This window comes from Scyliorhinus canicula, chromosome 3 (genome assembly GCF_902713615.1).
Source record: "Scyliorhinus canicula chromosome 3, sScyCan1.1, whole genome shotgun sequence".
NCBI lineage: Eukaryota > Metazoa > Chordata > Chondrichthyes > Carcharhiniformes > Scyliorhinidae > Scyliorhinus > Scyliorhinus canicula.
In genome coordinates, this window is record NC_052148.1 from 120,078,086 (window position 1) to 120,100,921 (window position 22,836).

Sequence of the window (22,836 nt, forward strand, 5' to 3'; positions counted from 1 at the left end):
GTCACCACATTCCGGCGCCTGTTCGGGTACACAGAGGGAGAATTCAGAATGTCCAATTCACCGAACAAGCACGTATTTTGAGACTCGTGGGAGGAAACCAGAGCACCCAGAGGAAATCCACGCAGACACAGGGAGAACGTGCAGACTCCGCACAGACTGTGACCCAATCCGGGAATCGAACCCTGGCGCTGTGAAGCAACAGTGCTGCCCACTGTGCTAACGCTATGAGGAGAGATTGGAGAGGCTGGGTTGTTTTTGTTAGAACAGAAAAGGGTGGCATGATTGAGGCACACAAATTGAGGAGTAGAAATAGAGTAGACAGGAGGAACCAGTTTCTCTTGACAGAGAGTTCAAAAACCAGGGTCATAGACTCAAGCTCAGTGGCAGAAGGTGTAGAGGTGACATGAGGAAAACATTTTTTACGCAGAGGGTGGTGGGTGTCTGAATTTTCTGCCTGAGTTGTGGTGGACCAAACGCTTTTTAAAAACTACCTAGATCTGCACCTTGAGTGCTGTAAGCTGCAGTGATATGGGCCCTGTGCATGAAAAGATACCTGGGTCTCTTTGGGTCGGCGTGGACAAGATGGGTCGGATGGCTCTCTTCTGTGCTGTATCATTTCTATGGTTCTGTCTGTCTATAATGTTAAATTCCATGAAGATGTCATGGCATGTCTTAATTACAGAAAACTAGCCAACCTGCAACGCCAGATGTCAGGTGACTTGCGGCAGCCATCTTAAGTCAGTGTCTTTTCTTGCTTTAAAACAAATATTTTTTTAACATGTATGTTTGATCAGCTGATGAAATTGCAAATTGATATTACTCATGCACAAGTCACATCATTGTGACATTGATAGATTGAATATGGGGTTGAGGGGATATGGGATCAGGGTAGGTATATGAGTAAAACTATTTGCCCACATTAAATGTTAGTGAAGAATGGTTGGGTGGAATGGTTCATTCTCGTATTGTAACTTCCATCTTGTCCCTTTTTAATTAATGACTAATTATGAATCCATAGCCACTATTTCCCAATAATAATATTCCCACTGTCTTGAAGCAACTGTTTACAACTATCAGGGAGCATCATGTCAATAGTTCAACAAACAACATCTGCCAAATCGCACATGATGACTATGGGGTTGTATTTTCTGTGAATGACATTTGGAACGTGGCTCACTCATCATTTGTGCATAAGTTGAAATTAAACACTCCCAACCAGGATGCGTGTAAAGAATATACTAGCACAAAAATTGTATTTTTTTTAGGAATAGGCCAAAATTATCAGTGTGGGTGAAATGGGACTGTGACGAATGCTTCTTAACCTCAATTCTAATCGGTTTGGTGCAAATCTCCTCAGAATTTTGTTAAAAATCTCTTTTCTATGCTAGTAATAAACAGGGCATGTTTTGCAATGTAAATGGTGATTTATCTACACCACTCTGCATCCTTTCTCTTGATAGATCAACTTAATTTTAATTTTATATTTTGCATCAATATAATAATTTCTCTCAGATCTTGCCACCTTTCCTGTTTGAATATGCTTCATCTTTACTTTTACAATTAGATAAACCATTTCACGTGGACCCAAAGGTAGTTTCAGCAATATTAATGGTCCAGAGCCAGAGTAGTAAATGTTTTCCCATTATCATTAAAAGTTATACAATTTATGCCACAGGGAGGCACCACTCAGCGCTATATATACCATATGATACGAACACAAATCAGTTTCTGCACAAAAAACAGCTTTTCACTCAAGAGTAGATTTTGCTGAGTCCTAATGCATCAAAAGTGCACTTCAGAAAATCATAAGCAGCCTCCCATGAGTTTACGTTGCAAGCTTGCAGAACCTTCCAACCTGTTGCCCAAACCATCTGGAACAACCATTTTCAAACACGGGGTTGTGACCCGCGGGAGTCGGGGTCAGCAGCCGGGAAGGTCACAGGGTCAACTGTCGCAGCATTCTCGATCGCGGCAAGAAGTGCACGATGGCCTCGACCGGCTTTTAAAAATGCCAGCCCCAAACAGCTTTCAGAATGCCAGCCGTCCCGTGCACGCGTGCCCCCTCAGCAGAGCACAGGCCCGGAGCCCAGCGAGACAGACCATGCCCTCCTGACGTCAGCGTGCTGACCCAGGAGCAGATTATTTTTGAAAATCGATGGAGTCTTCTCCCCAGAAGCAGCAGCAGAGAGCAGGTCACGCATCCTGTACATTGACGTCACGTGCTCTGGGCACAAGAGAGATTGCTCCATTTTGTAGATGCCAGCAGTGCTGGCGTGAGCTCCAAGGTCTCTGGTGAACAACCATTAAGAAGCTGAAAACAGGAACAAAGCAGTATAAAGATGATTTACTGAGGTATGGGTTACTAATTGTGCCAATGCAAATCAGGATGCAAAGCCTATGTATGTTATATGCCCAGAAGTGCCGGCAAATGAAAGGTTAAAACCCTCAAAACTTCAAAGGCATTTGAAGATTAAGCATGGTGAGTTCGATGACAAACCTCTTGATTTTTTTCAACGGTTGCAGTGAGAACTTAAATCAACAGCTGAAGTCATTATCAAAAATGTAACATTGAATGACAAAGCAAGTGAGATCGTGAGGACCAAACAGGCTCGGCTGTCGCATTAAAAGTAAGCAAAATGGCGGTACGCGAAGTTTGGGCAGCGTGGGTGACGAAGGATGGCCGGTTGATAAATATGGATCCCAGGCAAAAAAGTTTGAAAAACACTGATCTGGAAGAAGAAGGCAGCAGACCCTTGGGAACACCACCACCTGCAAGTGTCCCTTTAATTTTCACACTATCCTGAATAGGAGCTGAATTGCTGTAACCTTCACTGCATATGGTCAAAATATTGGTCCTTCCCCCCCACAACATGTACTTTCATGTACCTTTACCACACCAATAGCAGAAATACAAGACAGCAGCTCACCATCACCTACATATGGGCAATTAGGGATGGGCAATAAATGCTGGCCAAGCTTGGGCTGCTCATATGCCAAGCACAAATTTAAAAAATACAAAATATTTGAACACGTGTAAGGATTCAGGAAGTCTACTCAGTCTTTATAAACAATATACTGTGTACAGATCCATTCTCCATCAGCTCCCAATCACTGAACTACTTGAACCATATCAAATGTCATCAGTCAGTTGGCACTTATTCACATTGGTTTGAGAAACCCATCCCTGACCCAGTGTTGTGTTATAGCTGCTACTTGACGTAGGCTTTGCTGAAGGATGCTCCAGACTCTGAGATAAGTTCAACGTATTTATTGAGCGATTAACAATGCTCCTAAATGAGTTTGACACTCTGCTAATCTGACTCTAGTAACTCAGTCTACTCTGCTAACTATACAAGCTTGCTCTAGACCACGTGCTAGGGTGTGATGTTGCTGTTAATCAACCCCGTCTTGCTCTCTAGTTTCTGCCGGTGGAAGAGGCAGAAAATCATGAGAGCTAGCATGAGTGCAAGCTTACCTGTACTACTTAAAGGCACTCTGCACCTCTGAAAGTGGAAGTACACTGAAACATATATTTAAAGTCTTTCTTTCAGTGAGTATTCCCTGAGAAAGAGACGCGAATGCCACAGTAGAGCAGACAGTAGCTCTAAGGTTCTCTGATGTACACTAAGGGCCTATGTGGTAGCTTGAGACACACACTGGAGGTTTCTAGTAGTTAACAAAGCGGTTCATTGGTGAAAAGCAGAGGTAGTTAAGTAACAGGCGCAGAACATAATATAACGCGTCTGAACACTTTGGCTCTGGAGCCACACTGCCTGGAGTCCTGCTCCCAGGGTCTCGTGCAAACTCCATATTAGCCAGGGTCCGCACGCTCACATGCGATTAGCCCTGAACCTGTCACATGATCCATTGAGCCCACCCCCTGAAAGGGGCCATGCTACCACATCCCTCCCTTCTTAAGTCTTTTATTATAACTACTCCAAAAAAACGATATACAGAAGTTATAAACATTATAAGAGTTAACAGGGGAAAGAGAGTCCGTCAAAAAGTCAATCAATCCAGAAACCCCTGGGGCTGGTTTAGCACACTGGGCTAAATCGCTGGCTTTTAAAGCAGACCAAGGCAGGCCAGCAGCACGGTTCAATTCCCGTACCAGCCTCCCCGAACAGGCGCCGGAGTGTGGTGACTAGGGGCTTTTCACAGTAACTTCATTGAAGCCTACTCGTGACAATAAGCGATTTTCATTTCATTTCAAACTTCCGGGCCCTCCCTGACCTCTGCAGCCCTTCCACAGGATCAGCACCCTTCTGGGCAATCGAATTGTCAACAGTTGGTATCACCTCAGGAGGCACCGCTGTAACAACAGGTGAACTGGCTCAGCGGGTGCAGTTATTTGAGTAGATTCAGGACCCCCTAGCTCCCTTTCACCAGATAGAATTACAGGAGTGTTCATAATACTGGTGGGGCTTGTTGACTCCAAGCTGTGGATTATTACCCCCAACTCCTCAAGTGGTCAACTTCCTTTCTGACGGTCTTCCCGTTAACGTTGACCACATATGACCTAAGTGGACCATAACCCGTCCCACTACCCTGAAGCAAAATTAAGGACTGAAAACGCGTATCCCACATGTTATATTACAGGGGTGTCATATATATGCTACTCATTTGTCCTGCCAAGTTATCATTAACTTTGATGATAAACACTCAAAGTCTTCCAGTTGATGACAAATTATTTATTGAGTAACAAAATAATATACTTGTGAGTTCTTTACTTTAATGTTTTGACTAGTAGTTCAATTAACTAAGATTGAATTAAATTAACAATGAATATAATACTCTACACTCTGAGCTACAACACACGTGAAGAGAGCGGGAAAACAGCTTGAGTTCGCTTATATACTCCCTGTTAGTGTTGCCCTCTGGTGATCATTTGACTGTACTGACTGCACATTAACCAATCATGTATTTACATATATAGAGATATACAACATATACAGAGATCACTACACCACCCGGAACTACCTGTCACCTCTCTGCTATAACCATTGATGTGCCTCCACCCTCCCCGACAAATTTGGAAACAATATCAACCGGATTCTTAACAGTTGGCCCATGAGCGGCTCAGCAGGTATGACCCCCCCCCCCCCCCCCCCCCCCCCCCCCGTTGTGGAGTGGGAGATTGAATGAACAACAACAAGAAATTAGCTAACTGCTGGCAAAGTGCATTATCCTATTGTTTTCTCATTGCTTTCTTGAAGGTGTGGATGGTCCTCTCAGCCAATCCATTAGAGGAAATCCTCATGTGTCGGCTGCCATTTTCTTGTACAAAAAGTTGGAAATTTATCGCCAGTAAAAAGTGTGCCATTGTCCAACACAATGGACTTGGGAAGTCCGCAAATGGCAAACACTCTTTGCAAGGCATCCCCCATAGCCACTGAGGTTGTGGTCCCCATCTCTTGAACTGATAGCCACTTAGGGTGGGAATCTGCCAAGACTAAAAGCAGCATGCCAATAAAAGGGCCTGTGTAGTCAACATGGACCCGGGTCTATGGGTAACCTGGCCATTCCAAAGAGTGAAGATGGCGAACGGCAGCAAGGACTGCTGCATTTGGCAAGGGTGGCACTGTTGCACCAATTCTTCAATGGCTTTATCTATGACTGGCCACTAGTTGAATCTGCGTGCCAGCATCTTCATCTTTGTCTGCCCTGGGTGGTGGCTGTATAGTTCTTGTCGGAAGGGTTCCCTGACTGGAGGCAGAATGGCCACTCATGATCCTCACAGGTCAACCCTCCAAACAGGTTAAGTAGGGCCTTGGTTGCTTAGATTTCTCATACTGCCACCTGGTCTGTATTGTTCTTTTCACCTTTAACAGTGTGGGGTCTCTTTGGGACCAGTTTTGGATGTGTCTGGCGGATATTGGCAGAGTATCTAGGAAGTTCAAAGCCAGTATGGTCTCCTAGGGAACTGATGATGGCGGAATACACTTTGGCAGTGGCAGGCGACTTAATGCATCCGCACTGACAATTTGCATGCGGGACTGGTTCCGGAAAGCATAATTCTAGGCCTCCAGCAGCAAGGCCCAGTGTTGCACCCTCGCCAAGGCTATGGGTGGTAGGGGCTTGTCTTCCCTTAAAAGGGCCAGAAATGGTTTATGGTAGGTCACTATACCTTCCGAGGATGCATCACATGTAAGCATGATTGGCTTTCTCGTGTCAAACCATGAGGTTCGAGGACTATAATGCTTGCTTCACAACTCAGAATGCTTCCTCTTGGGCCTATCTCCATTGCCACTGCTAATTCTTCTTTAGTAGCTGGTATAATAGTACTAATGATTTGACAAAATTCGAAATGATCCTTCCATAATAATTTACCATACCGAGGAAGGATTTGAGTTCACTGGCAATTTTAGGTGCAAGGACCTTTTCTTCCCGAGGATGCTACCGTGTTGTATCAACGCAAAATCCTAGCTATGTCATAACTGAGGCCTGGAAAGTACACTTTTGGCGTTTGAGGCAGACCCCTGCATCCCAAAACCTCTTTAATGTTTCCTCCGGGTTAGACATGTATTCTTCAGGGATTGTGCCCATGACTAGAATGTCGTTGAGGTAGAGAATCACCCTGGCAGCATTCAAAGTATTGTCTTGCATCTTTGACTTTGTCTATATAAATGTTTCTGGAACCTACTTCTCCATTCACCTAAGGAAGGAGCAGTGCTCCAAAAGCTAGTGATTTGAAACAAACCTGTTGGACTTTAACCTGGTGTTGTAAGACTTCTTACTGTGCTCACCCCAGTCCAACACCGGCATCTCCACATCACCACTATATTCAGTGGCACTGTAAACTGCGACTGTTTTTATTTTGCATTGGCGCACGTTGCCTAACGCTTTCAATTGCATCGGAAACACACAGACTCCCAAACATCCGTCTCCTGGGGGTAGTCTCCCCCACAATGGTAGAAGTCCACCTCTGAATTGGGGGTGATGCCCCATCTTTTTCCCGGTCCTTTGATTCTGGTCCAATCCCGGGGACCATGTCTGGTTCTCCAATGTGTCTGCTGAACCACGTGGCCATACCGCCCCATAGATGAATAACCTACCCTTCAGCCACGCTTTGGAGCTCAATGGTGCTTTTTTCAGCATAATCTGTCATCTGAGCTATCTTGATCATTTCTTCCAGCGTTATAGTGGTTTCAGCCAGAAGTTTCTTCTAGATATTAAGGTTATCGGTCCCACAAATCAGTCGCTCATGCAACATGTCACTAAGCATGGTCCTGATCTCTTCAGTGCTCAGCGTTCTGGTTAAGCCTGGCTCTGAAGGTTGAGACAGAATCTTCATGGTCCCTCACTGCAGAGTTAATTTATAACCACAGAACCATAGAATTCCTATAGTGTAGAAGGAGGCCATTCAAATGTGGGGGGGTAATCAAGGGCCTTGGGTTGAAATGGTCTTTGACCATTTTCATAATCTGGTCAAAGGTCTTCGATTTGGGTGCCTCTGGGGACTTGAGGTTCCTAGTTAAATTATATTTGGGGCCCGCAAACTGTCAGAGGTATCACCTTCTGGTTGTCCTCATCTGTAATCTTGTTCAAATCCTCAGCCTTTGGTCAAATGGGTCTAGCTGGCCTATGATAGGCATTTTCATTCACCGTTTAATGATTCCTGACTCTTACTGGACCTTCTCTACTTTCACAACTTCTCCTTTCTCTCCCCGCTCAATTCACAACATCTGCTGGCTGCAATCTGTTATCTCATTGCACACTGGAGATTTCCATTGGTCAACAAAGTTTATTGACGAAAGGCAAAGGCAGTTAGATAACATGCACAGAACACGATATAACAAATCTTAACACTTCGGCTCCGGGGTCCACACTACCAGGAGTCCTGCTCCCTGAGCCCCGTGCAAACTCCCTATTGGCCGGGATTCACGTGCTGCCAACAGATGGGCCACAAACAAGTCAAGTAGTCCATCAAGCCCCCCCCCACAGCCTCAGTCAAAGTGATGGACAGGAAGGGAGGAAGGTCCAAGACACCGCCCAGATAGACACTGTGCAGTAGGAACAGAAAGCCCTCAAACTCAGTCCCAAAGGCTTAGATTGAGGGGTGAAAGAAGTTCATTGACCTCACAATGTGGTCAATACACCTTCAAATGCAAGAATCTTACAAATTCACCACTCGCCTCACACTCCCTTTCACTTATCTACCAACGACGTGTACCAAACATGACTCAAACCCCACATTCACAGCTTCGCCTCGCCCTCACACATCTAGCACTGCTGCAAGCCTCACCCCCACATTTTACAGTTTGCAAATCCTGTCAGCTAGTTAACCATGACAGCCACATCACCCAAACAGATCACTGAAATGCTCCCCTCTCTCTTTCAGAACAAGGTGGCACACAGCCAGAGGTGGGGGCAGTCGTAGTTCCAGGTCCTCATCCCATTGAAGGAGATGGTGTGGCCAGTGCTGGGACTGAGAACATTAAATGTGACAGTGTTCTCATACCTAATTCTTCTTCTCACATCCCAATTCCACCAAAATCCATAATCTCTCCTGAGATTGAGTCCCATCCGTTCTCCCCTCACCACATATTTGAGCTTGCACTTATCTCTTTCAGTCACTCAAGAATTGCCACCAGACCAGGGACTTACGCAGGAGCAAGGTGTGAAAGAGGAAGGAAAACCTGATGATGTGGAAACACTGTCACTCAATCACCCAGCCACCAGCTCATATTCTGACTGCATCTACTTTAGGAGGCAGATTAGAGGTGGAATCCGCATCATGAGACACTGGGAAGAATTGGCATGGAGCCAGGATAGGGGTGGCTTGGGTGGTCGAGGTGCCAGTTTTCTGAAGGGCAGGTTACTCACTATATTATTGGGAGTTGGGTTGGAGTAGTTTCAAGAAGTCCTGACTACTGCTAGCTGTGGACATTCTAACTTAACATAATTACAACAATGAGAACATTCCCTTACAACAGCTTCCTTCAATGCTACTTTCTCAGGTCACATGAGTATACGTCATTTCTTTCTATCTCATCACAGGTTGTTCAAGTTAACCCTTTGTGAAACTTAGTGTAACATATTCCATTATATGACACCCACAAGTTCTGCTGCTGAAAACACAGTTGAGAACATTGATGGCAAGATGTACAGAATAGACATGAGCACTGGAATGCTTGATGTATTGGCAAGGCTGTCAGAATGACTGCTGTCACTGTAAATGAGAATGCAGGGGTATGGCACAAACCTTGCTTATGGCTTTGCACTGAGCTTGGAGCCCATACTTTCCAGCATGGAAATGAAGACCAACTCCGTCACCACACAGGCGGACCCAACCATGATAATGTGTCTGACAGCTGATACTTCATTTTTCTTTGTATCATAACCAGAAACCACCCAGCGTCTGAATGCTGCTGTGGAAGCTCCAACAGAAGTAATGCAAATCCACTTGCTGCTATGAAAACTCAGCCTGCTGCCATCAGTTGATTGTGGCTGTATTCAAAGGCATTTTCAGATGAGCAATCTATCCTCCAACAGAGGGGCAAGCCGAGGAAAGTGGCCGTGATTGCATGGAGCATGAATCTGCTGCTTTATCTCAGGATGTCAGAATTCATCCTCCCACCACTTCCACTCTGCGGGTGCTCTTGTTGCTGGCTCTTAGACTGCTGCTGGACAAGCCAAGCTGGTTCAGTCTGAAGCCAAGCCTTCGAGGGCCACAGTTGCGGGACGTTATCCTCCAAAGCTATGTGCAAAGGTCAGCGGCCTTCACCTGCTATGCTACAGCCATTGCTGTAGCACTGTGTAGGAACACGAGGATAGGCAAAAACACAGGAAGGCAGGCAGTAAGAGAATGCATAAGGGTGATTATTTGATTTTTGCATGGAATATTAGGTGGTTTGACTGACAAAGTTGATCTGGGGTGTTCATTTTCTGGTGGTTTTTAATTTAACATTATGACCAAGAGGATGCTGCAATGGTCAGTAATAGAGAGAATCTAAGGTGTGGGAAAGTTGATGAATGCCAAGATCTGGTTGTGTTCAGTAGACCTAAAGTCAGATACACTGATCACAGGAAGCCTGGACAGAAAGGGACAGTGTTTGTTGCTAATTCCTTCCTTCTCCTTCTCTTCCTGCTCCTCTTCCTCCTCCTCAATTGCTGTTTACCTGGTTAGAGATCATGTGAGATGCAGGAGGCCATGATAAGTCATGGCATGCACTCTGAGAGCGATGCACCACTGCACTACAGGCAACAGGAGTATGTATCCCAATGATCTGTCTGATCAAATTAAATGCAGCAGCATGGTTCTGGGTTACACATCAGGGTTATGGGCTAGCCCGCATCACCAGCACTCATGCTCTGGTTCCTTTTAATGGTTCAAATGTTAATAGTACAGCAGGCTGGCACAGAAGACATTGTGACTAGAGCCAGGGTGCCGTGTATTCACCTATATGGTGCTCTATAATTGGTCGCATACCAGTTGGACTTTGAGGGAGTGAACCTGCGTGCAATTGCATCTCCGAATTTATATGCGGCGAGTATGCGGCGATTGCAAAGTGATGTTTATGCAGTCATGGGAAACCTGTTATCCTCAACTTGCTGTATGCTCACAGGTACAGCTTCCTTCTGGAAAGAGAGAATACAATGTATCTGGCCGTCTTTGCACAAAGTGTCACAGTGATCTCCCATACAGTGAATGGAAAGCTGCAAAGTGTTTGAGATGTTGCCTTCTCCAACCTGGAAAGAACCTGCCACAAAGAGGTTGAAGGCTATGATCACTTTTTCAATCAATAGCCACTGATAACGCTTTTCTTGCCCTGCTCTGAGACAGGAGGTCTGTCTGCAACCTGCAGCAGCTTCAGCAACCACCTCTTTATTGACACAGATACAGCACGCACTGTTCTTCACTGAGGTTCAGATCAAAGAAATGTTCCCTGAAGACCCGGGATGGGGGTTTGATCAGAGTGACCACCCCGGGGTCCAGGGGTGGGGATGGTGAGAGGCCTCAGAATGGGAGGTCAGTGTTGTTAAGGGTGGTGATCCAAAGGAAGAGGATGAGAAATCTTAAGGAGTTCAGGGCTTGGGGAGGAGTCAGAGATCTGAGAAGTTGATTAGAGCCTTAGGAAAGGGATCAAAAGGTTCAATTTAAATGGATAAGTCATGGCAGGAGAACTCCAAGCTGTAGTGTGCTCATCCTGGTCTATGTAGGATGTTGGAACCATTTCCTGTGCCCAGGGCCAGCATGTGTGCAGGAAATGTCTCCAGTTGCAGCTCCTGGAAGTCCAGATTTCGGAGCTGACGCGGTGGCTGGGAGCACCCGCGAATGAAGAGTGTCTTGGAGAGCACATATAGAGACATGGTCACAATGCAGACTAAGACTCCACAGGCAGCAAGGGAATGTGTGACCACCAAGCAGAGCAAAAGGACTAAGCAGGCAGTGCAGGAATCTCCTCTGGCTAATTCCCTGTAAATAGATATACCAATTTGGATATTGTTGGGAGGAATGGCCTCTCAGGAGAAAGCAGCAACAATCAAATTTGTTGAATCCTGGTTTAATCCTGGAAAGGCTCAGTAAACCAAGGTCCACCAAACTAAGAAAACAAAAAGGGACAGTCAATAGGGAATTAAATGTGCTATATTTAAATGCCCGCAGTGTACGGAACAAGGTAGATGAGCTTGTGGCCCAGATTGTGACTGGCAGGTATGATGTGGTAGGCATCACAGAGACGTGGTTGCAGGGGGTTCAGGACTGGCAGTTAAACATCCAGGGATTTACAACCTATCGAAAAGACAGAGAGGTGGGTAGAGGGGGCGGGGTTGCCTTGTTAATTAGAAATGAAATTAAATCAATAGCACTAAACGACATAGGGTCAGACGATGTGGAGTCTGTGTGGGTAGAGTTGAGGAACCACAAAGGCAAAAAAACCATAATGGGAGTTATGTACAGGCCTCCTGACAGTGGTCAGGACCAGGGGCACAAAATGCACCATGAAATAGAAAGGGCATGTCAGAAAGGCAAGGTCACAGTGATCATGGGGGACTTCAATATGCAGGTGGACTGGGTAAATAATGTTGCCAGTGGACCCAAAGAAAGGGAATTCATTGAATGTTTACAGGATGGCTTTTTGGAGCAGCTTGTGATGGAGCCCACGAGGGAACAGGCTATTCTGGACTTAGTGTTATGTAATGAGCCAGAATTGATAAAAGACCTTAAAGTAAGGGAACACTTAGGAAGCAGTGATCATAATATGGTAGAATTCAGTCTGCAATTTGAAAGAAAGAAGGTAGAATCAGATGTAAAGGTTTTACAGTTAAATAAAGGTAATTACAGGCGCATGAGGGAGGAACTGACGAAAATCGACTGGAAGCAGAGCCTAGTGGGAAAGACAGTAGAACAGCAATGGCAGGAGTTTCTGGGAGTAATTGAGGACACAGTGCAGAGGTTCATCCCAAAGAAAAGAAAGGTTATCAGAGGGAGGATTAGGCAGCCATGGCTGACAAAGGAAGTCAGGGAATGCATCAAGGCAAAAGAGAGAGCCTATAATGTGGCAAAGAGTAGTGGGAAGTCAGAAGATTGGGAAGGCTACAAAAACAAACAGAGGATAACAAAGAGAGAAATAAGGAAGGAGAGGATCAAATATGAAGGTAGGCTAGCCAGTAACATTAGGAATGATAGTAAAAGTTTCTTTAAATACATTAAAAACAAACGGGAGGCAAAAGTAGACATTGGGCCGCTCCAAAATGACGCTGGTAATCTAGTGATGGGAGACAAGGAAATAGCTGAGGAACTTAATAAGTACTTTGCGTCAGTCTTCACAGTAGAAGACATGAGTAATATCCCAACAATTCAGGAAAGTCAGGGGGCAGAGTTGAATATGGTTGCCATCACAAAGGAGAAGGTGCTAGAGAAACTAAAAGGTCTGAAAATTGATAAATCTCCGGGCCCAGATGGGCTACATCCTAGAGTTCTAAAGGAGATAGCTGAAGAAATAGTGGAGGCGTTAGTTATGATCTTTCAAAAGTCACTGGAATCAGGGAAAGTCCCAGAGGATTGGAAAATCGCTGTTGTAACCCCCCTGTTCAAGAAGGGAACAAGAAAAAAGATGGAAAATTATAGGCCAATTAGCCTAACCTCGGTTGTTGGCAAAATTCTAGAATCCATCGTTAAGGATGAGATTTCTAAATTCTTGGAAGTGCAGGGTCGGATTAGGACAAGTCAGCATGGATTTAGTAAGGGGAGGTCGTGCCTGACAAACCTGTTAGAGTTCTTTGAAGAGATAACAAATAGGTTAGACCAAGGAGAGCCAATGGATGTTATCTATCTTGACTTCCAAAAGGCCTTTGACAAGGTGCCTCACGGGAGACTGCTGAGTAAAATAAGGGCCCATGGTATTCGAGGCAAGGTACTAACATGGATTGACGATTGGCTATCAGACAGAAGGCAGAGAGTTGGGATAAAAGGTTCTTTTTCGGAATGGCAACCGGTGACAAGTGGTGTCCCGCAGGGTTCAGTGTTGGGGCCACAGCTGTTCTCTTTATATATTAACGATCTAGATGACGGGACTGGGGGCATTCTGGCCAAGTTTGCCGATGATACAAAGATAGGTGGAGGGGCAGGTAGTATTGAGGAGGTGGGGAGGCTGCAGAAAGATTTAGACAGTTTAGGAGAATGGTCCAAGAAGTGGCTGATGAAATTCAACGTGGGCAAGTGCGAGGTCTTGCACTTTGGAAAAAAGAATAGAGGCATGGACTATTTTCTAAACGGTGACAAAATTCATAATGCTAAAGTGCAAAGGGACTTGGGAGTCCTAGTCCAGGATTCTCTAAAGGTAAACTTGCAGGTTGAGTCCGTAATTAAAAAAGCAAATGTAATGTTGTCATTTATCTCAAGAGGCTTGGAATATAAAAGCAGGGATGTACTTCTGAGGCTTTATAAAGCACTAGTTAGGCCCCATTTAGAATACTGTGAGCAATTTTGGGCCCCATACCTCAGGAAGGACATACTAGCACTGGAGCGGGTCCAGCGAAGATTCACACGGATGATCCCAGGAATGGTAGGCCTAACATACGATGAACGTCTGAGGATCGTGGGATTATATTCGTTGGAGTTTAGGAGGTTGAGGGGAGATCTAATAGAAACGTACAAGATAATGAATGGCTTGGATAGGATGGACGTAGGGAAGTTGTTTCCATTAGCAGGGGAGACTAGGACGCGGGGGCACAGCCTTAGAATAAAAGGGAGTCACTTTAGAACAGAGATGAGGAGAAATTTCTTCAGCCAGAGAGTGGTAGGTCTGTGGAATTCATTGCCACAGAGGGCGGTGGAGGCCGGGACATTGAGTGTCTTTAAGACAGAAATTGATAAATTCTTGATTTCTCGAGGAATTAAGGGCTATGGGGAGAGAGCGGGTAAATGGAGTTGAAATCAACCATGATTGAATGGTGGAGTGGACTCGATGGGCCGAATGGCCTTACTTCCACTCCTATGTCTTATGGTCTTATGGTCTTATTCTTGTTTTGCTCCACGGGAGAGGAGTAAACGTGTGGGGATGCAATAGTTATAGAGGATTCAATTGTAAGGGGAATAGATAGGCATTCCTCTGGCCGCAAACAAGACTCGGAATGGATTGTTGCCTCCCTAGTGCTAGCTAGGGTCAAGGATGTCTCAGAGTGGCTACATGACATACTGGAGAGGGTGGGTGAACAGCCAGTAGTCAGAGTATGCATTGGTACAAACAACATGGGTAAGAAAAGGATGAGGTCTAAAAGCAAAAAATAGGGAGTTAGGAAGTAAGTTGAAAAGTAGGATCTCAAAGATAGTGATCTCAGGATTACTACCAGTGCCATGTGTGAGTTAGAGCACTAATAGCAGAATATATCAGATGAATACATAACTGAAATGATGGTGTGAGGCAGAGGGTTTCAGATTCCTGGGGTATTGGCACCGATTCTGGGGAGGTGATAAAAACTGGGCAGGTTGCAGGTGGGCAGGCCCAGGACTGATGTCCTGGGGAAGATTTGCTAAAGTGGTTGGGGAATGTTCAAACTAAAATGGCAGGGGGGTGGGAATCTATGCAAGGAGCAGCATGGTAGCATTGTGGATAGCACAATTGCTTCACAGCTCCAGGTTCCCAGGTTCGATTCCGGCTTGGGTCACTGTCTGTGTGGAGTCTGCACATCCTCCCCGTGTGTGCGTGGGTTTCCTCCGGGTGCTCCGGTTTCCTCCCACAGTCCAAAGATGTGTAGGTTAGGTGGATTGGCCATGATAAATTGCCCTTAGTGTCCAAAGTTGCCCTTAGTGTTGGGTGGGGTTACTGGGTTATGGGGATAGGGTGGCGGTGTTGACCTTGGGTATGGTGCTCTTTCCAAGAGCCGGTGCAGACTCGATGGGCTGAATGGCCTCCTTCTGCACTGTAAATTCTAAATTCTATGAGTCAGAGAAGCTGGCAAAACGAACAAGAACAAAAGACAGAAAGAGGAATGAAGCCGGAAAATCAAGGGCCAGAATCAAACCGTGAAAAATAATGGGAATTATTAATAAAACTGTTTATGGAGGACTGAAAGTGCCCCCTGGTAAAATTGGATAAAAAAACAAGTTAGGGAAGAATGAAATCCAAGAAGCTAAATCAAGAAAATGTTTTTTTTTGGATGTCCATTGTTGAAAAGTTGTACTTTATCTTTGATGTCTTTGCCATATTTTCCTCAACTAAAGGAACAGGTTTGTCAGTCCATTGAAATACAGATAGAACATATAATATAAAACAGTACAGCACAGAACATGCCCTTGGGCCCTCGATGTTATGCCAAGCTTTGTCCAAAACCAAGATCAAGCTATCCCACTCCCTGTCATTGTGGTGTGCTCCATGTGCCTATCCAATATCCGCTTGAAAGTTCCTAAAGGGTCCGACTCCACTATCACAGCAGGCAGTCCATTCCACATCCTAACCACTCTGACTGGAATTTGTGTGGGGATAGAACAAACCTGTACATGTTAAAGTGATAAATGTTACTGCTGAGCATAAATTTCAACAAAATAAAAGGTTAGTCACCCAGATCACAGCCATGCCAGGAGCGAGTTCTCCGACAGGACCTATCTGCTGGGTTGCATTTTTACTTCTATTTCCTCACATTTATTAATAGTTTCATTCTTCAAACGTTCAACAAATTTATTTGTAATTGTTGTTATTGATTTGTCTTCATCTGTCACTTGTGGTAATGTATTCCACCTCATCGTAACCTCTCCTTTGAAGAAAATCTTCCCACTTTCCCCTTTTTATCTCCAGTACTAAATGCTGAATTTATGCCTCTTTGATACCAATTAATCAGCCAATGGAAATATTTTCCCCAAAATGAGCAATAAAGTTCATCTACGTGAGCTGGAGGGGGTCATGTTTTCACTCACTGTGCCCAGTAGTCGACTAACTTGCTTATAACCAAAACCAAAGTAAAAGTACTGTATTTGGTGAAAATCTAAAATAAAAATAAAAAAATGCTGGAAAAAAATTTAGCGGGTCTGGCTGAGATAAAACCTGTTTCAATGTCCATTGATGCTGTCTGCAGGTGGCTTATTATTACTTCAAAAAACAAGTCAGCAAAAGCAGATTGGATTATAAAATAATATTTAATATATATACATAACCAAACAATAGCAATTTACAGTATATGACTGGTTCATCTAAAGCATAGAATAGATGCATTTAGAAATGCAAAGGAGAAATAAATAAATAGGATATGCTAATTCAATAAAATGAAGAGGGGTTGGAAGTGGTTGGTGTTGAAACAGACACCCGCATGAACGGTACATTCTGGGGTTATTCATCAAGGCGTTCTCAGCCTTGCCCTTCGCCTGAGGTGTGGTGACCCTCAGGTTAAATCACCACCAGTCAGCTCTCCCCCTCTAAGAGGGAAACAGCCTCCGGTCATTTGGGACCATGGTGGCTTTTACATTCTGAACAATTCTGCCTTTAACGTGGAGCTTTCAATGATACTCCTGACTTTAACGGAAACAAAACGTGAGCTGGCGCCAAGGAAATCTCTGCCGTCCGTAACTGCTATTTGTAATAACAGATTGGTGCAAGAGGTCGCTGGTGGTGCAGGCAAAACAGGTCACTGCAGCCTGCACGTTCTGAGGGCGGGAGCTTCACTCGCAAACCTCACCACCGCGAGCACTTCAAAGCAGCGCCCGTAATCTTAAATCCACCGGGATTTCCCCTTCAATCACACTCCTTTCCAAAACATCACCCAACCGTCGCAAGACATCCCTGTTTCCTTTGAATATCAATTGACAACAAACTTCAATCACCACTGAAATCCTGCTTTCCTCCTCCGTTTTCCAAACAATGCATTCTCTATCTACAGTTTCCTGGGTTTTAGTCACGAATTTGTTTTGCCCCGGGTGTTCGATCAACTTACTTCAGTAACTTAAAATTATTTGTTTTGAATTATCCCTGCAACATCAAATTGATGAGATGTGCAGCAAAATGATCAGATGTACACCAAAAACATTACATTGATCAGATATACATCAAGACTACACTCCCCAGTCCCTCTGTGAGTGTATTCACCGTGAAACGGTGTCTCGTTCGGTACAGAGCGCAGTAATCTCGGGAACGTTGAACTGATGACCGAGGGAGGCAAAATTGGGGAGAGTCAATGAGGGATGGACAGGAGTAGTCGGGGATCTTAGGTTCACAGAGCACAATCTGTAAACGGTTCTCCAATTATTAGTGAAACTCAACTGGCCAGTGTTTCAACATCTTCCCAAAAGTACGCTATCTAAAAATGTAACTGCAACAAACTTGTTCAGATGCCAAAGCAATAACTTTTGTGAACTTCTCAGGGTCTGAAGGGCCAATCTCCGGCCGGGTGTAATCAGCACGGGATGAAGGTGGGGGTCGTTTATCGGGACTTCTATCGCTCCCCAATTAAAATGCATCTTTCTCAAACTGTCAAAGGGAAGGCAACTTTCTCTCTCACACACACACATAATAAACTGATCAAAAATACCGAAAGTCAGAAACAATCTCCTCTTTACCTTGATGAACAATCAGAAAGAGCAGTAAAGCAGCAGCCCAGCGGTGATCCATGCTAGCAGGAGCCGACTGAACCTTTATTCCATTGAATCACCTGCCCGGAGCCTCGCTAAATCCCAACCACGCAAACTTCTGATCCGCCTGCCTCTACCCACACCAGTTTTACTCTGTGGTGCCTCTGACGCGCTTCCCCCTTTCTCCAGGACCTCTGACTGGAGCAACACTTGTGTTCGTTGACTCCGACACTATTGCTTTTGTTCCTGTGGATGTATTTGCATAACCGCCACACGGCGCTAATAATCCCTTAAAAATTGTTTTGAACATGACTGTTTAAATTAAGTTCTTTCCACGAAGAGTGGTCATGTGAAATGGGTCCCCAGATAGAGTAATATTGACAGCATTCGACAGCTATTTACGAACCGATGGGGTATAACATTCGGCGGATTTCCGAGTATTTCTGGATGGAGGTGTTAAGATTATCTGTAAGAAACAACAATGGCTTGCACTTGCTCAATGACTTTGCAGTGCAAAATATCTCAGGCACTTTGCATAGCTACATTACTGGTTTGTTATTCATTTCCTCCTCATGTCCACAACCAGCACCAACTCAACCGTTTCCTGCTGTGAGTCTCTCCCCTCTCCAATAAAATTCTCCAGAACACACAATTTCTGTCCATCCTATTCAACACTCCTGAACCTGATTCACCATTCAGGAACTCATATCTCCACAACAGCAGAAGCAACTTGTGTCCTCCCATTCACACAGTAAAATGTATAATCAGACAAAGTCAGCATGGATTTACCAAAGGGAACTCATGCTTTACAAATCTACTGGAATTCTTTGAAAATGTAACTAGTAGAGTTGACCAGGGAGAACCAGTGGATGTGGTTTATTTAGACTTTCAGAGGCTTTCGACAAGGTCTCACATAGCAGAATACTATGTAACATTAAAGCGCCTGGGAGCGGGCAGCACGTTAGCACGGTGGTTAGCACTGTTGCTTCACAGTGGTAGGATCCCAGATTCGATTCCCGGCTTGGGTCACTGTCTGTGTGGAGTCTGCACCTTCTCCCCATGTCTGCGTGGGTTTCCTTGGGGTGCTCCGGCTTCTTCCCACAAGTCCAGAAAGACGTGCTGTTAGGTAATTTGAACATTCACAATTCTCCCTCTGTGTACCCAAATAGGCGCCGGAATGTGGCGACTGGGGGCTTTTCACAGTAACTTTATTGCAATGTTAATGTAAGCCTACTTGTAACAATAAAGATTATTATATATTATGGGTAGTATGTTGAGATGGATAGAAACCCAATTAGCAGACAGAAAGCAAAAAGTTGGAATAAATGGGTCTTTTTCCAATTGGCAGGCAGGGACTAGTGGGGTACGCAGGCACCTGTGCTAGGACTCCAACTCATATATATTAATGATTTGGACATGGGAACTTTATGTATTGTCATGTCAAAGTACCTTTAAGAAATGGGTGTTTATCAAATAGCTGTAGTGGGTGTACCTTTAAGAAATGGATGTTTATCGAATAGCTGCAGTGTTGTCAGAGTGTGGGTGGAGCTGGGCTGTCTGTCTTTCACTTTTGTTTTTGACCAGGCAGCTACAGCGTGCTTAGTTTGGGGGCTGCATCCAGCAAAACCAGGTGTAAATCTGATTTCTTTCTGCATGAAAGGAATGTCCTCAAATCACTTGCTAACTTAAAAGTGATAACTGCTCTCAGTAGAGAATTTAAACCTGATGTCTGTGTTGCAGAGGGTATTTGACTTATCGATGTTGCAAGGAAAGATTAAGGGTTACTTATGGAATATTTTACCTGTGGGGATGATTGGTGTTGATAGTTGTTAAGATGTTTACTGTGGGTTTATAAAGTGTTAACTGGTTTCATAAATAAACATTGTTTTAATTTAAGAGTACTATAGCTCTCTGTTGCACCATACCTGTAAAGTAGACCTGTGTGCTCCCCATAACCACATTCCATTAAAAGTTGTGGGTCAGGTGAACTCCATAATAAACTTTGGGGTTCCCTAAACCCTGGCCCATAACAATATTATCTCCAGATTTGCAGATGATACAAAGTTAGGTGGAAGAATGAGCTGTGAGGAGGATGGAGAGATGCTTCAGCGAGATTTGGACAGGCTGAGTGAGTGGGCACGCTCAAGACAGATGCAATATAATGTGGATAAATGTGAGGTTATCTGCTTCGGTAGCAAATATAGGAAGGCAGATTATTATTTAGATGGGTGTAAATTGAGGGAGGTGGATACTCGGTGAGACCTTGGTGTCCTCGTTCATCAGTTGCTGAAAGTAATTGCCCAGGTACAGCAGGCAGTAAAGAAGGCAAATGGTATGTTGACTTTCATAGCGAGAGGATTTGAGTATAGGAACAGGGATGTTTTACTACAATTGTATAGGGCACTGGTGAGGCCACACTTGGAGAATTGTGTGCAGTTTTGGTGCCCTAATCTGAGGAAAGATGTTCTTGCTATAACCATAAGACTGCAAGACATAGGAGCAGAATTAGGCCACTCGGTCCATCTAGTCTGTTCCACCTTTCAATCATGACTGATATTTTTTCATCCCCATTCTCATGCCTTCTCCCCATAACCCCTGATTCCCTTATTAATCAAGAACCTATCTATCTCAGTCTTAAAGACACTCAGTGATTTGGCCTCCACAGCCTTCTTCAGCAAAGATTCACCACTGAAGAAATTCCTCCTCATCTCTGTTTTAAAGGATCGTCCCTTTAATCTGAGATTCTGCTCTCGGGTTTTTGTTTTTTTCTACAAGCGCAAACATCTTTTCCACATCCACTCTATCCAGGCCTCGCAATATCCTGTAAGTTTCAATAAGATCCCCCCTCTTCCTTCTAAACTCCAATTTTGTTACCAGTCTGATTCCTTGACGAGTGAGACTGTCATATGAGGGGAGACTAAATCGGTTAGGATTATATTCATTGGTGGACATCCGGTGGCGGCCTTGGTGTGAGCGGTCGCACAATTGGCAGCTCCCGCTTGTGGTCGTGTATTTAGGCCTTTTCCCCAATTAATAGGCAGATGCTTTAATGGAAAAAGTGCAGGAGTGGTGGAGGAAATGTTTATTCCACCGGTGGATGGATTCGTGGACCAGAAGTGGTTTTAGACGAAAGGAGCTGTCGGAGCGAGAAACTATTCCTGTGACCCAGAGGAAGGTGGTGGAGGGTAAAGGTCAGCCCTACCAGCTCAGTGGTCAATGGATCAGCTGGTGGACTTCTTGAATGAGAAGGTCACCCAGCAGGGAAAGGAGTTGCTGGAGGGCCTGGCGAGGAGGGTGGATCTGCTTAAGCTGGTGAATGACCGCGTGGAGCTGAGGTTGGAGTCTCAAAGCCAGGTGATCCAAAGGTGGAGGAGATAGTGGGGGAGCATGAGCAACAGCTCACCTCTTTGGCGGCCAAGTTGGGGGTGATGCAAGATACCCAGAAGAGGCTTCAGGGGAAGGTGGATAATTTGGAGAACCGTTCCCGGAGACAGAAACTGAGGATTGTGGGGTTGCCAGAGGCCATTGAGGGAGCGGACACTGGTTCGTATGTAGCCAAGAGGTTGGAGAAGTTGCTGAGAGACGGTGTCTTTGAATGGCCCCTGGAGGTGGACCAGACGCACAGGGTGCTGATGAGGAAGCTACAGGGTAACGAGCCACTGAGGGTGATGTGGTTGCACTGGTTTCTTGATAAAAAATGGATCCTGAGGTGGGCCAGGCAGACGAGGGGGCGTACCTGGGAGGGCAGTGAACTTCGAGTATACCAGGACCTGGGTATAAAGCTTCCCAAGAGGAGAGCAGGCTGAAACAGATTGAAACAAACAGAAGGGGGTGAAGTTCGGGATGATGCACCCAGCCAGCCTCTAGGTGACCTACAATGGTCGGTTTATTGTGTTGAGTCGCCAATGGTAGCAGTTCACCAGGTCGGTCAAAGAATACTTTATTTTTTAGTTCTTTGGCCGATTTAACTTCACCTTTTCTGTTGTTACCTTCAAAGCTTCAACACTCTTGGTACCATGTTGTGTTTTGTGACCTTGTCTCTGCAATTAATCTACAAAACTGCTGGTGAGTTAACTAGAATGATCATTTATTGATGTACACATGGTAAAGTAACAATCAGAATGATATACAGACTAAATTACTGACTGAGTCACCTAGACTCCCCTTGAACTATCCTTATGTGCGACTGTCCTGGTGTGCGCCTTACAACCTTCTGCCGACAGCCAGATGTCACATGACTGATGTTTGACGCCACCTGCTGATAGGAGGTCGCACTGCTGAGTGCATGTAATATTATTCACAGGTATATCACCACACCAGAGAGTGGCAAGTCTGTGGAATTCACTACCTCAGAAAGTATTTGAGGCCAAAATGTGTAATTTCTAGACGGAATTAGATATAGTTCTTGGGGCTAAAGGAGCCAAGGGATATGGGGAGAAGGTGTGATCAGTCATGATCATAATGAATGGCGAAGCAGGCCCAATGGTCTGAATGGACTCCTTCTTCTATGTATGTCCTAAGGTGCTTCAAAGAAGCATCATAAAGCAGGCGTAGCACCAGGCCACACCAGGTTACACTAGGGCTGACGGCTAAAAGTTTTTATAAGAGCTAGTTTAAAGCACTCCTTTCAAAGGAGTGTTTTAAATGAGGAAAGTAAGAGAGAAAGGCTGAGGGATTCCGGGAGAAAATTCCAAAATTATGCTTCAGCAGCTGAGGGCATGCAAGCAGTACTGGGAGAAATTAAAATTTGAGCAGCAGTTTTCAAAGCGGAGTAGAATTATATCAGAAGCCATGGGTACAGATGATGCTCAGAGCCCTCTTTGCACAAATAAAGT

At 44.9% G+C, this 22,836-nt stretch overlaps 1 protein-coding gene across 1 annotated transcript in view; it reads right to left on the reverse strand.

The window, feature by feature from the left end:
• kita (KIT proto-oncogene, receptor tyrosine kinase a) overlaps nucleotides 1-18,132 on the reverse strand; it is a 131,435-nt gene extending 113,303 nt beyond the window's left edge. Inside the window, exon 1 of the mRNA XM_038791166.1 lies at nucleotides 17,990-18,132. Within this exon, the coding sequence (XP_038647094.1) occupies nucleotides 17,990-18,041 (52 nt within the window). The 5' untranslated portion in view covers nucleotides 18,042-18,132. The remainder of the gene's footprint in view (nucleotides 1-17,989) is intronic.
• Nucleotides 18,133-22,836: the final 4,704 nt, after the last annotated feature.